The following is a 14,766-nucleotide window of genomic DNA, read 5'->3' as shown; positions in this document are numbered from 1 at the left end:
ACAGTGTTGCATGGTGATGACTCCATGCCTGCTAAGTCTCAACAGCACAGATGGGAAGGCTTTGATGCCACTCATAAATGTAGCCCTGGTCTACTGTCCTACAATTTCTATGGCTGTGATGAAACACCATGATCAAAAACAACTTGGGGAGAAAAGGGTTTATTTCATCTTACAGGTTGTAGTTGATCATTTAGGAAAGTCAGGACAGGAACTCCAGGCAAGAAATGATGTAGATACCATGGAGGAGTGATGCTTACTGCTTTCCAAAGCTTGCTAAGCCTGCTTTCTTATACACATCAGGACCACCAGCTACGGAAGCACTACTCACAGTGAGCTGGGCCCTTGCACATCAATCGTCAATCAGGAAAATGCACCACAACCTTGTTCACAGGTCAACACCGTGGGGCATTTTCTCCCCTCGATCTTAGCCAAAAGGCCAAGAAGTGATGGAGCATTTTCTCAATTGAGGGTCCCTTTTCCCAAATGACTCTAGCTTGTGTCAAGTGGACATACAACTTGTCAGCACATTACAAAAAGGGGCTGAGGGGAGACACTTGTCTTCTTACAGTCAAAATCCAAGATCTCAGCTCGTCCTAAAAACACACATAAGCGAAAGGAACTGTGACCACTTTGTGAGTCCTAGAACAAGTCGTAACAGTTGTCATTAATTAGAAGAAAGGATTAAATGACAGCTAGCAAACATTCATATAGATGTTTCTGAAGGTAATGACTACTAATATATTTGTACATGTCTTCAGCTTCCAAATCTATCTCAAATCTCATCTGGTTCCCTTTTATTCCATAGAACATCCTTACAATATCTTATAGACATTAGGTACTAAGTAAATATTTGTAAATTGGATTCAATCGACTGTATGATTGATTAGAACGGCAGTGAAGTGATGACCTGCTATAAATCAACACAATGAAAAAAGGAAATGTCAGCTTTGGCTAGAGAAAGCAAGGAAAGCACACACACACACACACACACACACACACACACACAGAGCAAGCAAGCTCACTCCTTTTCATGGGTTGGGGCTTTGCTCTTTGATCTCAGCACCCTTGTGGTTGCCTGCATCACTCATGACCAGTTAGATGCTCTTTGTCATGGCTGTGACAACACTAATATGATTGATCAGTTTGTTTTTCCTTATTGCTTTTTTTTTTTACAACTTGGCATAAAAATCAGTGCATAAATAGATGGATAAACATAAACAGAGGCATGATGATCCCCTGGGTTTTTTCAAAGCGTCCTTAGTACTTGTGTTGAAAAGACACAATGTGCTGCTCTGACGTGACTAGGTCAGGGTGAGATAAATCTGACGGCACCAGTCACTTTAACAAGGGCTGCATCTCTGCGCCTGCACACACCTCCCTCAACATAAACCGTTTTCTTGCTTTGCTTTACTACCCTTTCTTTGTTATCTGGAAGTATCAACGGTGGCCCACATTTTACAACTCGACTCCCTAAAACTGTTCACCAAGCCGCTATGCCTTGCTCAGCATTCTGTGCATCTGGTATTTTAAAGGCATTGAAAGACTAATTTCAGAGCAATCAGTCTCATTCAGCTCCTGCATCAATCTTGGAAACAGTAAGTTGGCTTGAGAGAATCTGTCTTAGCTCAATAGCCCGGCAGCCATCAATAACTGCTGCTACTCAAGGCGTTGGGTCTGACGGCTGTCAAACGCAAGAGGGAGTTATTGTGGAGTTTTGTTGTGTTAATTTTTTTTTTATTGAGACACAGTTTCAATGGAATCAACAATCTTTTTGCTTTGGTTTCCCATGAGATGGGATTATAGGCATGTGTCACCACATCTAGCTTAACAGTATTTTTGAAGCATATGTTTAACTTTTAAACAAACATCTTTTGTTTTTTTGTTTTTTTAAAAAGAAGTTAGGTCAAATTAAGTTTAGGCTGCCAAATAATTAGCACCACCCCAGAGCATGAATGGGACATTTTGAAGGGTCCTAGGCAATGATTTTGCACCTAGGAGACTACTATTAAATCTGTGTCAAAAGTCAACTCAAAACCAACAGTTGGTGTGGGTCTGCTGTTCTGGAAAGTTCCTTGACTTTGACCCTTTCATTTTTATAAGTCTGTATGGAGTTGTACATGTTTTCCTTTCAACCTTTCCCATGTCAAGTGGGCTCATGGGCTCTTCTGTACCAACTTTTTCTGGGAAAGATAATTCTAAGAGGATGCCTGTCCTGGTGAAGATCACCTGGCCTTTGGTGAACATGCAACGTCACTGAGAAGGAAGAGGCACTGAGGGGACAGGTGTAGACGGAGGGACCACAGAGGGAGGAGTGCAGAAGGTGGAGGAGCAGAGGGAGGAGGAACAGAGAGAGGCTGTGCAGAGGGAGGAGCAGCAGAGGGAGGAGGAGCAGAGGGAGGAGGTGCAGAGGGAGGAGGAGCAGAAGGAGGAGGAGCAGAGGGAGGAGCAGCAGAAGGAGGAGGTGCAGAGGGAGAAAATGTAGAGGGAGGAGCAGTAGAGGGAGGAGGAGCAACAGAGGGAGAAGGAGCAGAGGGAGGAGGAGCAGAGGGAGGAGGTGCAGAGGGAGGAGGAGCAGAGGGAGCAGGTGTAGAGGGAGCAGGTGTAGAGGGAGGAGGAGCAGAGGGAGCAGGTGTAGAGGGAGGAGGTGCAGAGGGAGAAAATGTAGAGGGAGGAGGTGCAGAGGGAGGAGGAGCAGAGGGAGGAGGTGCAGAGGGAGGAGGCACAGAGGGAGGAGGAGCAGAGGGAGGAGGCACAGAGGGAGGAGGAGCAGAGGGAGGAGGAGCAGAAGGAGGAGGAGCAGAGGGAGGAGGAGCAGAGGGAGGAGGTGCAGAGGGAGGAGGCACAGAGGGAGGAGGAGCAGAGGGAGGAGGAGCAGAGGGAGGAGGAGAAGAGGGAGGAGGCACAGAGGGAGGAGGAGCAGAGGGAGGAGGAGCAGAGGGAGGAGCAGCAGTGGGAGGAGAAGCAGAGGGAGGAGGTGCAGAGGGAGGAGGCACAAAGGGAGGAGGAGCAGAGGGAGGAGGAGCAGAAGGAGGAGGAGCAGAGGGAGGAGGCACAGAGGGCGGAGGTGAAGAAAGAGGGGTCACAGAGGAGGAGTGCAAAAGAAGAGGGTGCAGAGGGAGGAACAGCAGAGGGAGGAGGTGTAACACTCTCTTCTGCTGGGGATCACTCAGTAGTCTCTGAGCTGTGTGGGTACTGATGCACAGCACCCGCCCAATACCTGCTGCACAGCTCCCTAACCCTCTGCCATACTTGGTCTCTCCTTCCCTTTGGCTCAGTGTTTCTGGGTCCCTGGCATCATGGGCCTTCTTGACTCTAGGCTTGTATACCTCCCTCTACTGGCTCAAGCTACTCATAGCCAGCCTCATGGCGTCTGGCGGATTCCGGGTACTGCCATGCTGTTTCGAGCTTCTTTGGCCTCCAGCACTTCCCACACGCATATCCCTGACATGCAGCAGGTGGATGTAGCTGGTTCGTCACGCACAGCTGTTCCCAGGTTTGAGGATGAAGCTCAGACCTGAGATGATTTATTCTCCATTCAAAGCAGGCTGTCCATGCCCTGAACACACGCACACAACTAACAGGCACTTGTGAACCACACCCAGCATAATGCCTTCTCTGACATGTAAGATGGCTTTTCTTTATTTTATTTTGGACTTTTGTATCTTGAAATTGAAAGCGGCTGTGTGTTACCTTTTGTCAACGCTGTGTGTTCATTTTTTTTAAACTAAAATATTTATGACTCTACTTTATTGGGAAGTGTTTAGATTTGAAGAAGCTGGGGACTAGGTCACAAAGCTCCAAGCAACTCCCAGGCCAGACACTTGGCACATCTATCTGTAAAGATGTAATGCTTACATGACAGTGGATTTTGCAAAGAAGTACTGAAAAAATTCCTAGTATTGAGAATAGTTTCTTTCTGTCTAATATTCAAACACACACACACACATACACACACACACAGGAGAGCTTTCCTCCTGTGTGTGAACAAAGATTTGTCTTGGAAACGGAGTTATTATGCACCCTGGAGAGAGAAGTCACTGTAGAAATATGAATAATAAGATAAAGTAGGTCTATGCTGCTTCTTCCGTCACCCCTGTGCGGCTTTCCCTTAGTTCTGATGACTTCTGGAATTAGTTGTGACATGTGTGGAGACAATTTCTGACCCGGAGAAAAACCATTATCATCTAATTTTATACCGCTTCCCTCCACAGTATCAATGGTATTCCTTTCCACGAAAAATCGAGTGAAATGAGTATTTAGACAAGCAAATTTACCTGATAAATCATTTCATAGACGAGAGAGAAACCAAGTGTGAAATGGAGGCTAGATGTTTTCAAAACCACTTCATTTAAGGAGGGAGCCCGTAGTCAACACCACTGCTTTTCATAATGAAAGGCACAACGGGTGGGAACCGTCCTGCCCAGTGCTGGGTCCCTTGCCTGCTGATGGCCCGAGACTAGAGGGGTGAAGCCTGATGGGGCTGGACTCCCTGGTCCCCACAGTGCAGGTGACAGGCACAGCGGCTGGCAGCGCCCACCTGTCAGGGGCTAAGTTAGACAGTCTACTGTATCCTTAAAAGTCTATAGTAATTCGCTCAAGTGTACACTTGACACTTGATTTATTGCACGAGCACTGGATTTCCCCATTTACATGTTTATAAGGTGAGAGAATCTAATATGGCCAGCTTTCATTTTCCAAGATTCTGTAAAGAATATGTTTAAATGCACCTTATACTTCAAAACAATCACTTTCGAGATGTTTTTGAAAGTAGACTTTTGGAGCAACGAAAGGAAAATATCTTTAAAATCCCTATTCAGTTGTGGGGACAGATCCCAGTGCTTCCTGTAGTCCAGATAAACACCCTCCCACTGAGCTGAAGCTCAAGTGTCTCAGGACAATAGAAGAGAGTTAATTTACCAAAATAATCTCCAATGGGAATGGAGGTAGCCATCAATTACATGAGAATAAAGCTACTTAAGTCGTCCTGCCTCCCTCACAGGCAGCTTTAGTCACAGGTGGGGGTTCAGCTCTCACAATCGCCATCGTTAGTCACATAATGACCTATCAAAGGAGGCAGGTTCCTAGGAGGAGACTGATATGGCTTGTCTTCCACGTGAGCTTTGTTAGGAAGGTGGCAACATCATCTCTACAAGCTGCCACGTGTGAAGAGGAGACCAAGCCATGGGTAGCATCATGGAGGTGCTGGAGGGAGACACACTTCAGTCCAACACATATTAGAGGAATTACAGCAACATGGCCATGGACAGGCCAAAGGGCACCATGAAAGGAGGGGCAGGTGAGTCAGATCCTTCAGTTCTGTGACACAGGGGAGTTTCTCCATCTTATAGATTTCCTGGGGCTGGGGGTGGGGTAGGTTCCACCTGTCAGTCACAAGGCAGGGAGGTGATAGGAATGGGAGATAGAATTGGCTAGGGAGTAAAAGGACTGGGAAAGTACAGTATCTATTGATCATCTTTCTTTCTTTCTTACTCTTTCCCTTTCCTTTCTTTCTTTCCTTTCTTTCTTTCTTTCTTTCTTTCTTTCTTTCTTTCTTTCTTTCTTTCTTTCTTTCTTTCTTTCTTCTTTCCTAAAAGCTACAAATGTCTTTAGCCCCACTGATACCCTTGCCCTTGCTATAAGCCAGAGATGCCAGAAGTGTTTAAGCCAAATTGTCTTTGGCTCTGCCTTGGGAGAATGGCCTGATGTTTTCCTTATCTCTTTCCCTTTAACTGAACACCTTTCCTGGAATCCATATGGGAGGGTGTGGCAGAAACTGACAGACACTGGACAGCTGAACTGGGAACTAGACTGACTGGCCCAACCCCCTTCCCATCCTCCATCCAGCAAAGCCTTAATGACTCCAAGCTGGTGATCTTCAATAGTCTCACTGATGGATCCCTTTGTCATCTTTCTTAAGATCCCTCTAGTAAAATGTGTCCTAAAACTCACCTTATACAAATTTCATTCTTCAAATATGAAAGCCAAGAACCTGCAGGCTACTGACTCCAATTTGTGTGGACATGCACATCTGGTACCCTAACTCCCAAGGTAAAAAGCCCACCTAAGAGTAGAGAAAGGCTCTGTTGCTCTCAAAGACACCCCCACATTTTCACGTACTAAAGGCACCAGAGAAGAATAAACAATAATTCAGGTTGTCTTGGGCTTTCGCAGAGCTGTGAGGGGGATGGAGAATTCAGGGCCACAGCCCTAGTTGCTCTCAGGAAAAAGACTATTAGGGCTATGTGACCTGATGTCGACAGAGAAAGAGCTAGAAGATTGGTAATGCAATACTTAGCTATTTGAACTCTGTGACTTGGGGAATTTTCCTCTATACTGTTTTCTCCTGGATTAGCAAAAATCTTTGACGTTGTTCATAATCTCATTAACCATACCATGCAGCACATCCTTTAACATGTGCTGAGTGAATTTTATAGGCTGTGCTCAGAGTCACGTGATGGGGCTGGGGATGGTTTTGTTTCTCACAATGGTGCCAGCATCCCTCCAGCTGCCCACCTTTGTGCTTATTTGACCCACTCTTTCTTGCATGGTGCTGATATTTCAGAACGTTCATATGCGAGAATGATACCTAGAATTATAGCCTGGAAGAGACTTCGACTCAGTAACTAGGCCAAGATCCATTGGAAACTTTGAATAGAAACATTTAAAATTTTATTTTGTGTGTGGAGTTTTGCAGCGTGCAGTGAGCCTGGTAAGGACCATTTGCTGTGTACATAAATCAGAACTCCAGCCTGAGTTCTGATGCTCATATTATCTCCGTGAAAATCTGTTCTATTTCTATTCTCTTCATAATGACAGCTCTAAAAACAGCAAAGCCATTTTCTACCACATAATTATTGTTTCAAAGCCTTTCTGAAGACCATGAAAATGCTTAATTGTTCATTTGCTTGTAGGAGGCACCCAACAAACACTAGTGAAAATGCGTAATTCCCTCCAAAGGGGTTGCCTTTTGATCTAATTATTTTTTTCTGAGACAGGGTCTTACATGCTGGCGTGGGGCTCACTATGTAGCCCAGGTTGGCCTCAAACTCTCAATCTTTCTGTCTTAGCCTCGTGAATGCTGGGGTGACAGGACTAAACTGTTCGCCTCTAACTTTCAAGGGTCATGTTTCAATGTAGGGATTGTGAACCTCATTCCTCCCCTAAGCTTTTAATTCACTCTATTTTCACATGTAGGTAGAGGAGAGACAGCCATCTATGACATCACTGAGGCCTCTAGAGGAGCACGTGATACAGGACAGCTGAGAGGACTACCACAGATTGTAACTGTCTGTCTCTAGAATCCCGTGACTGTGCCTTTCTGCTGACATGCACAGCTCTGTCTGCTTCAAGCGTCACTTGGGCTGGGTCCTCTGCTGTCCACAAAGGCTGCAACGAGAGTGGGCCGCCATGTTCCACTGGGCATCTCTCATTGAGTTGCACTGGAGAAGCCTCTCTTTGGGCCACCAGACCACACGAGAAGACAGTGGGCTTTCACTGCTTTGGTAGGAGAGCAGTCATCATGGCGCACTGACTGTTATCACTACATTTAAAGACCTCAACAGCAGAGTCATAGAATTAGCAAGCCCAAGATCTCACCAAGGCTAGCAAAGGAGAGAAACTTGAACCAGCTTACTCCTCTAGAGACTCCTGCATCAAGTGTTTCCTCCTAACGTGCAAACAACAGTGCAGAAGGCACCCCAAGGCAGAAATCCTTCAGTTTGTTATTCGGCAGTGTGTGTGGGTCCTGGGGTCCTGGCTCATGTTAGCGCTGAACAATGAGGGCAGTTGAGAGCATCCTGCCTCTGTCCTTCTGAGCTCTTGTCCCCTCTTGCCACCTCCGCTACCTGTCTTCTGCATCCTGACATTATCTAATATGGACAAAGTATGTTCTGTTTCTTCTTGGGAATATATTTTAAATTCCTCTGATATGGCCTCAGCAGTCTGAATCTTAGGCTATCCGAGACACCTCGGCTTTTTGACACTGGGATGTTTTACAGCTTCTCTCCCTGCCTTCACCTGGTGCGTGGCAAACTTCCTGCTTGCTGTGTTTTATGGGTTTTCTCTGGGCCATGTATATTCATTGTGTTATATAAATAATAATTGTGCAGTAAACTAGTGGGCAGTGGTGTTTGGCCTGGGTGGTAAATCTTCGAGGACTGGATATGGTTTTTCATAAGAACTGAGGGAAACTGTGACATTGAATCGCCCAAGCTTAAGTCGATGAGGGAATTTACAGTAGCCACTGACTGGCTTTGTAGTGATGAATCACATTTATTGATCTGCTACTGAGTGGTGGTGACTGAGGCTGGGCATTGCAGAGCCACCGTGGGGGCGGGGGGGGTATTGCATACGCACCCAAACTTCACTCCAGCTCCTTAAACATTGGCATTAGAGATATAAGTGCTGCCCAAGTGCCAGTACTTACATTCTTGTCTGCTGTAGAAACCTTAATGAAAGTTACACTTTATAGAGTTCATCCTGAGAAAAAGGCAAGGTTACCTTGGAAGGACATTCTTCAGAAGGCTAGCTATTGTGACTGTCATGCTCGCTGCTTGATAATCCCAGGGCGTGCTGTTTTACCTGTGGTGAGGTGTACGCCAGCTCCCTTCTAGGAAAAATGCTTAAGCACACCTGTAGGCTTTCTGCAATAGGTGAAAAAGGACATGTCTGTTACCTGGTGTTGACCTGATGGTTGAGGTCAGGTTGGAGGGTGTCATCACGGGAATACATTCATCATCTTGGGAGTAGCCAGCCTGGATGGCTCGAAGGTAACTGTGACTCCTTGTTCGGAAACACCCAGGAAGGTCAAGGGCATCCATGGCCTGAGATTCAACTTCACTGAAGACAGATTCACACACTGACTCGAACTGCCCGTTAACTTCCGCTTCGCTCATCTAGAACAGCAATAGCACACGTGACGTGATGCCAGCATCCATCAGGGTGATCACAACGCGTCACGCAAGCAACGGGGACAGAACGCACTCACAGCACTCTGTCACAGCTTTGTATTTTCGGCGCAGCTCGTTTGAAATCCGCACTGGGAATCCATTAAGCTTGGGGGATGACTTCTTTGGTTATTTCTTGCATGCATAGCTAGCTACCGATGACGATGGAAGTTCTGTGGACTCGCCAGGCTGACAGCCATGAGATAAGGGGACGGGGTGGGCGAAAGCCTCCCGAAACACCTGGTACAAAGCCGAGGTCCTCACTGCCAATCCTTCCTCCTTCCCCGGCGACCCCTTTGCCTTCCCCAGCTACCTACCGCTTGGGCCGGCTCTGGGTAGGAGGCTGTGGAAGTGAGCGCACACGCTCAAGTGCATCGGCTTCTTTTAGTTCATCTTCAGGACGTGAGAGTCAGCTGCTGCTCATCGTCATGGAAACGAATCCCAAATTTGGCAGAGGCATCCCTGCCCTCATCACCATTACAGCATCATGAGCATCATGAGTCAGGGTGGGGAAGACATGGCTGTGAGGGGTTCTGTACGCATGGAACATGGTATGGTGACCTGAAGCTCAGGCTTGATTTTGGGGTTTTTGCTTTTTCCCTATCAGCTTGAGACTCACAAGCATAGCAGATGAAAGTAATCAGTTTTTAGCTGGTGTCTTAAGTTGCGCATCTAGGCTCATCCATTGGAAACCTAACTTTTCCAAATACCCTTGAGGAAACATTTGGGTTTGTCCTGCCAGCCCAGCTGAGGTCACAGGCTCAGCCACAGGGCCTTGGCTTAGGGCAGATGAGCCAAGAGGACATGTTTTCCCTGAGCACGGTGCTCTTATACTCATGTCATATACTGTTCATGAGCTGAAACTAGAGATTTTAAACTGAAAATTCAATAAAGGGGGTGGGGGGCGGAGAGAAATGAAGCCATGCTGAAGGATTAGGTGGGAGAAACATGGTCACAGAGGATTTTTAAGTATAAGAAGCTTAAATGGGGCTGTGCTGGAGACAAGAGGCTGGGAGCTCAGGCTGCTCCCCACCCTGGGGAGGCCCCACCCACTTCACTGACTCAGTTTTGGCAAACAACTTCTGAGATGCTGACAGATTCTGAAGTCGTCTGGAAAATGGGCTTCTGAGCAAGCTGGTGGGGGGGACTGCCTTGACTGTGTAACTTGCGGGGGGGGGGGGGGAAGACCCACCCACCGTGGGTAGCGCCACTCCATGGTTTGGATCCTGGACCATATAAATGGAGAAAGGGCGCTGAGCAGTGGCTGGCATCCATCGCTCTCCTTTCCTGACTGCGGACACCATGTGGCCGGCTGCTCGTAGCCCCTGCTGCCTTGAGTCCTCTACAGCGATGGAGGACTGCGCCTGGAAGCTGTGAACTAGCACAAGCTGTTTCCCTTTGGGTTTTTATCACGGTGACAGGAAAATAAACTAAAATACACCGACCCTTTGGGTTCTCATGCACTATGGGTCTCCCTCTCTCAGGTGTGTGTGTGTATCTATACAGACACACATGTACAGACGAGACATTGATCAATGGCATGTTGGGGATCTCTAGGATGGCAGCCAACCAGACTTCAGGGACATGGAAGAGCACCTATACTTGCTATCTGTTCCCCTACCACTCAGTCTCTCTTTTTGTCCCATATCTCACACCATAGGCTTAGTGAGGACCTGCATCCTGAGATCTGGTGTTTAGCCTCAGTGCAGACCCATTTGTCTGTCCTGAGTATTAGTCTGACATTCTCCATCTTGGCCCTCTCCTCCTCCCCACATCTTCCTAGCTGCCCATGACAGCGAAGTCCTCAGAATCATGTCATGCACACAGCTGTCTGTAGCCACAAGGGTCAAGCTTAGAGCAGGTTCCGTCCATGTTCCCAACACCACTTCCCTACCTACGCAGACTTCCTAGTCCACTCTTTGATTTGGCCACAGGCTGAGGTCATGAAAACACTCTCCTCTGAGCTCCTCCTTTCTCCCTGGTTTAGCGTTTGAACAAGTTTCCCCATCTCTGTTGCGATCACTTCTACTTCTATGGTCTCACTAGACAACCATGGACCTTTCTGGGCTGTTGCTTCACCAGCTCTAAGTCCATCAGGTAAGATTCCCATGCTTTCCCCGTACCAATGTGACCTCTTTGCTCCTAAGGCCAGGAAACTCTGGCTCCTCTCTATCTGGTGTCATGTCCAAACCAGATTTCATCCAGTCTTCCCTATCCCTTCCTTCTCTCCCTGTCTCCCTGTATCACCCACACCCCCAACACACACAAACAGCTGACAACTAAGATTTTTTTCCCCTTGTTCTTTCACTGCAGCGGGTCTACCACAGCTTCTCGATTCTTGGGTCTTGCTGGCAGACAGTATAAAGGAAGATATTATCTTAAAGAATAATGTCAAAGAATCAAACCAGTTGTAAGAAGGATGGGATGGATAAGAACATGGCTGACCGGGAAGGTGTGTGACGTCAGCTAGAGACAGGCATGTCAGAGGAGACAAGTTATAGCATGCCATTGTGAAAGTCTCAAGTCACAGCAAGTCAACGCCCAGAACACATGGCTGCAACAGGGACAAATCTGGAGGACGAAGTGCTCAGTGAAATAAGCTAGTCTCAGGAGGACCCCTGCTGAGTAAGTTACACTAGCAGCTGGTACCTAAGATAATAGGATAATATAAAAGGAGAACAGGGTGGCCATGGGCTGGGGAAAGGAGATAGGGCTTCAGTTTGGGATGATGAGAGCATTCTGGGGCTGAGTAATGGTGACGGTCTGACTGTGTGTATTGGAACACAGTTGAAATGAAACCTTCCAAGTTCTGTGGCTTTATTATATAATATTTCCTCCTGGAGAGCACCGGGAAGCTCTTCAGACTCAAGAAGTAAACAACTAACAAGCCGCAGGAAGTTCCTGAAACTTACATAAGATTTACAAGACCATTTAGCATGGTTATATAAACAGTAAGACTTCTGGGGAAAAGAACCTTTTCAACCTAGCAAGCTGACTGCAAATTGTGCAGGGAGCTCCAGGGAGGCAGTGGTCTTGGGTCATTACTCATGGGGGGTGGGACAAACTCTTTAGGGATAGAGTTCTCTTTCAGCTGTCCACGCTCTGGTAAGTGACTCAGCTTAACTCGTTTGTTCCCCAAATTGGACTTTGGCAGAACTGAAGGGCGAAGTGTGAGTGCCTTTGAGTACAAAAGAGACTTTTTCATCTCAGATGGGCCTAACCTAGCCTAGTGGTTCTAGGTCCTTGTCTCACAAATGGGAAGAATAAAATTCATGGACAAATGATGGGTGGGTGAGATTGAAAGAGGATTTTTTTTATTACTATAGGAAGAAATTTAAAAGGAGACAGCTCAAGATTTATGGCTGGCTTTATGATTCTTTGCGCCAATCCCCAAGTGTTGGAGTTACAGGAATGTGCCACCATGCCTGGCTTTATAACCTACTTTTAAAAATTGTATTTGTCAGACGAATTGAATTAACAAAATTGAAGGTGTTTCCTTTAAGAGATGGAAGTCTACCTCAGCAATCCTTATCCTGGGGTGGGAGCTGTTACAATGTACACTGACTTCGCCTGGCCTGTGGGTGCCTTCCAAAGTCATCTTTGATTCTTCTCTGTGGAAATGGGGGAGTTCTATTGGCGAACTTCTGAAATTAGGGGAAAGACACGCCCCAGCAGTTAGAGGAAAACTGCCTGAGTGCCACTTTCTGAAAAGGGATCGTAAGGAAAGATGTATGACGCCTGGCTAGACCGCAGGTGTGCACAGCACTGTCCCTAGCCAGGGGGATGTCTTAGTGCCTGAGTTACATACCATAAACAAATACTGTTTATCTTTGTCATGGCAACAACAAACATTGCCATTATTGAATGCATGCAGGACTCTCCCCTCAGCAATACCCAAGTCCACTGACTTCTCTGTCCTACCAGCTGCATAGAAGGAGGAGGACCCTGAGTCCAGGCTCTTCCATTCCTTGGCAAAAGATCATGGGAAAAGCTAATATTAAGTTTAAACTGTCATTTTTTTCTTTAAACTAAAAAAATATTGTTATATGCTTTTGAGGCGAGGTGTTGCCGGTGGCCTGCAGTTCCTTCTTCTCCTGTCCCGGCTTCTTGTCCGCTGGGATTACCGGCATTTAAGTTCTCCTTTTACTGGCATTTCCCACTAGTAAGCAGCTGCTTAATTAAAGCTTAGAAATTCAGTCTTTATTTGCTGCATAGCCCAGGATGCATGACGTCAACAGTACCTGCTAGCTGTAACTGTATACTGTTTGGTCAGTTTACCCAGGTGAGAAACCCAGGCCCTCTCTCTCTGCCAGGCCTAAACCCTAATACTCTGTGGTGACCTGGGTCTGCTTGGAGGCTTGGTACCTACTGAGGCATAAGGCCTATCCACCCCAAGAGCAAGTGGTACTCAGTTTTTCCTCTCTGCTGTGCTGGGATGCTGGAGAACCAAGGTCTTGCCTGTGCCAGGCAGGTGCCCTCTGCTGTGTCCCACTGCAATCTGTGACAACCACTAGACCTTGCTGGTCCTGTTTAGAGATGTAGGCTAAGCCAATGAGGCTGTTTTGGTGGAAAAGGAGGAAAGCCCATGGTAAATCAAGAGAGGCCATTGCATGTTCCTTGCAGGTGAGAGTTGCCCAGGATTGTCTGCCCACTGTCTTCCAGTGGAGGCCTCTCACCCCAGCACAGCACTGGCGGCTGCACCCTATGTGGAGAGGAAGTGCGGAAGAGGCCCTACCTGGCTCACACAGCTGGCCTGGCTCAGGGTGCTCACAGCCCGCATGTAGCTCTGGTTTCTGGACCGGAACTTCGGGGAGTTGTAGTTGACTGATGGGTCCAGGCTGTGACCGATGGGCACCTCGGTGGCAGCTTGCAGATAGCTCTGGCTACAAAGACAGAGAAAAGACAAATGTGGTCTTAGAGCATCTGGGGAAGGGTGGGAGGGGATGGCTCCCCTAACTTCATGCTGTGGCTGGTAGGGTGCTTCCAGCTGACCATCTTCGAACGGATGACTTTGCTTTATGCAAATGTTATGGGCTTTGCATCTACAAATGTAAATTTCATCAAAAATTACGGGGAAAGCAATGAAGGCAATTTGGCAAATTGCTTTGAGACTTTTTTTTTTAATGGCCAGGCACTGAGGTTGAGATCACCATCTATTAAAGAGAAAAACAAAACAATAATGGAAGACCTCATAACTCGACAGACAGGAGAAAAACTCTGCACCTAGATTTAAGCCAGACCCCTCAAGAGCCTCATAAAGGCTGGCTTGTTGGTAACTTTACATACTTGGGGGAGAAATAAAGGCGCCGCTTTAGCTTTATTTTTGAGGTCTGTCTTTACTTTTACTTCTGTGTATGCATGTGTACCAACGTGGGAATATGAGGCATGAGTGAAGTTGCCCACAGAGGTCAGAAGATGGCATCAAATCCCCTGGGGCGGTAGTTATAGGTGGCTGTGAGCCACCCAACATGGTGTCTGGGAACTGAACTCAGCAAGAGCAGTAATGGTCTTAACCGCGGAGCCATCTCTCCAGTCCCTCACTTAGTATTAAAGAGGCAGGCGGATCGCTGTGAGTTCGAGGCCAGCTTGGTCTACAAAGTTGAGTCCAGGACAGCCAAGGCTACACAGAGAGACCCTGTCTCGAAAAACCAAAAAAAAAAAAAAAAAAAAAAAAAAAAAAGTGAGTGGATTATACAGCACAAACAAAGAGATATGGAGGGAAGTCTGGACCGGCGTGTTCTCACAATGTCCATTTCCTCCCAAGCTTCTTTAAGGGCAGCACTTTCCACCTGGCTGTTTTGTAAAACATCAAAGCGTGGGG

General features: G+C 47.0%; 1 protein-coding gene across 5 annotated transcripts in view; it reads right to left on the bottom strand.

Annotated features, from left to right (window-relative positions):
• DLGAP2 (DLG associated protein 2) overlaps window positions 1-14,766 on the bottom strand; it is a 704,261-nt gene that overhangs the window by 39,824 nt on the left and 649,671 nt on the right. For all 5 annotated transcript variants that reach the window (XM_084758843.1, XM_084758842.1, XM_084758846.1 and 2 more), the window contains 2 exons: window positions 13,681-13,828; window positions 8,675-8,894 (listed from right to left, as the gene is read on the bottom strand). In XM_084758843.1, the coding sequence (XP_084614969.1) occupies window positions 8,675-8,894; window positions 13,681-13,828 (368 nt within the window). The remainder of the gene's footprint in view (window positions 1-8,674; window positions 8,895-13,680; window positions 13,829-14,766) is intronic.

Source organism: Acomys minous (genome assembly GCF_964271855.1).
Source record: "Acomys minous genome assembly, chromosome: 15".
NCBI classification, from domain to species: Eukaryota; Metazoa; Chordata; class Mammalia; order Rodentia; family Muridae; genus Acomys; species Acomys minous.
Note: the sequence above shows the minus strand (reverse complement) of the source record. Positions and strands in the feature narration are given on the sequence as shown.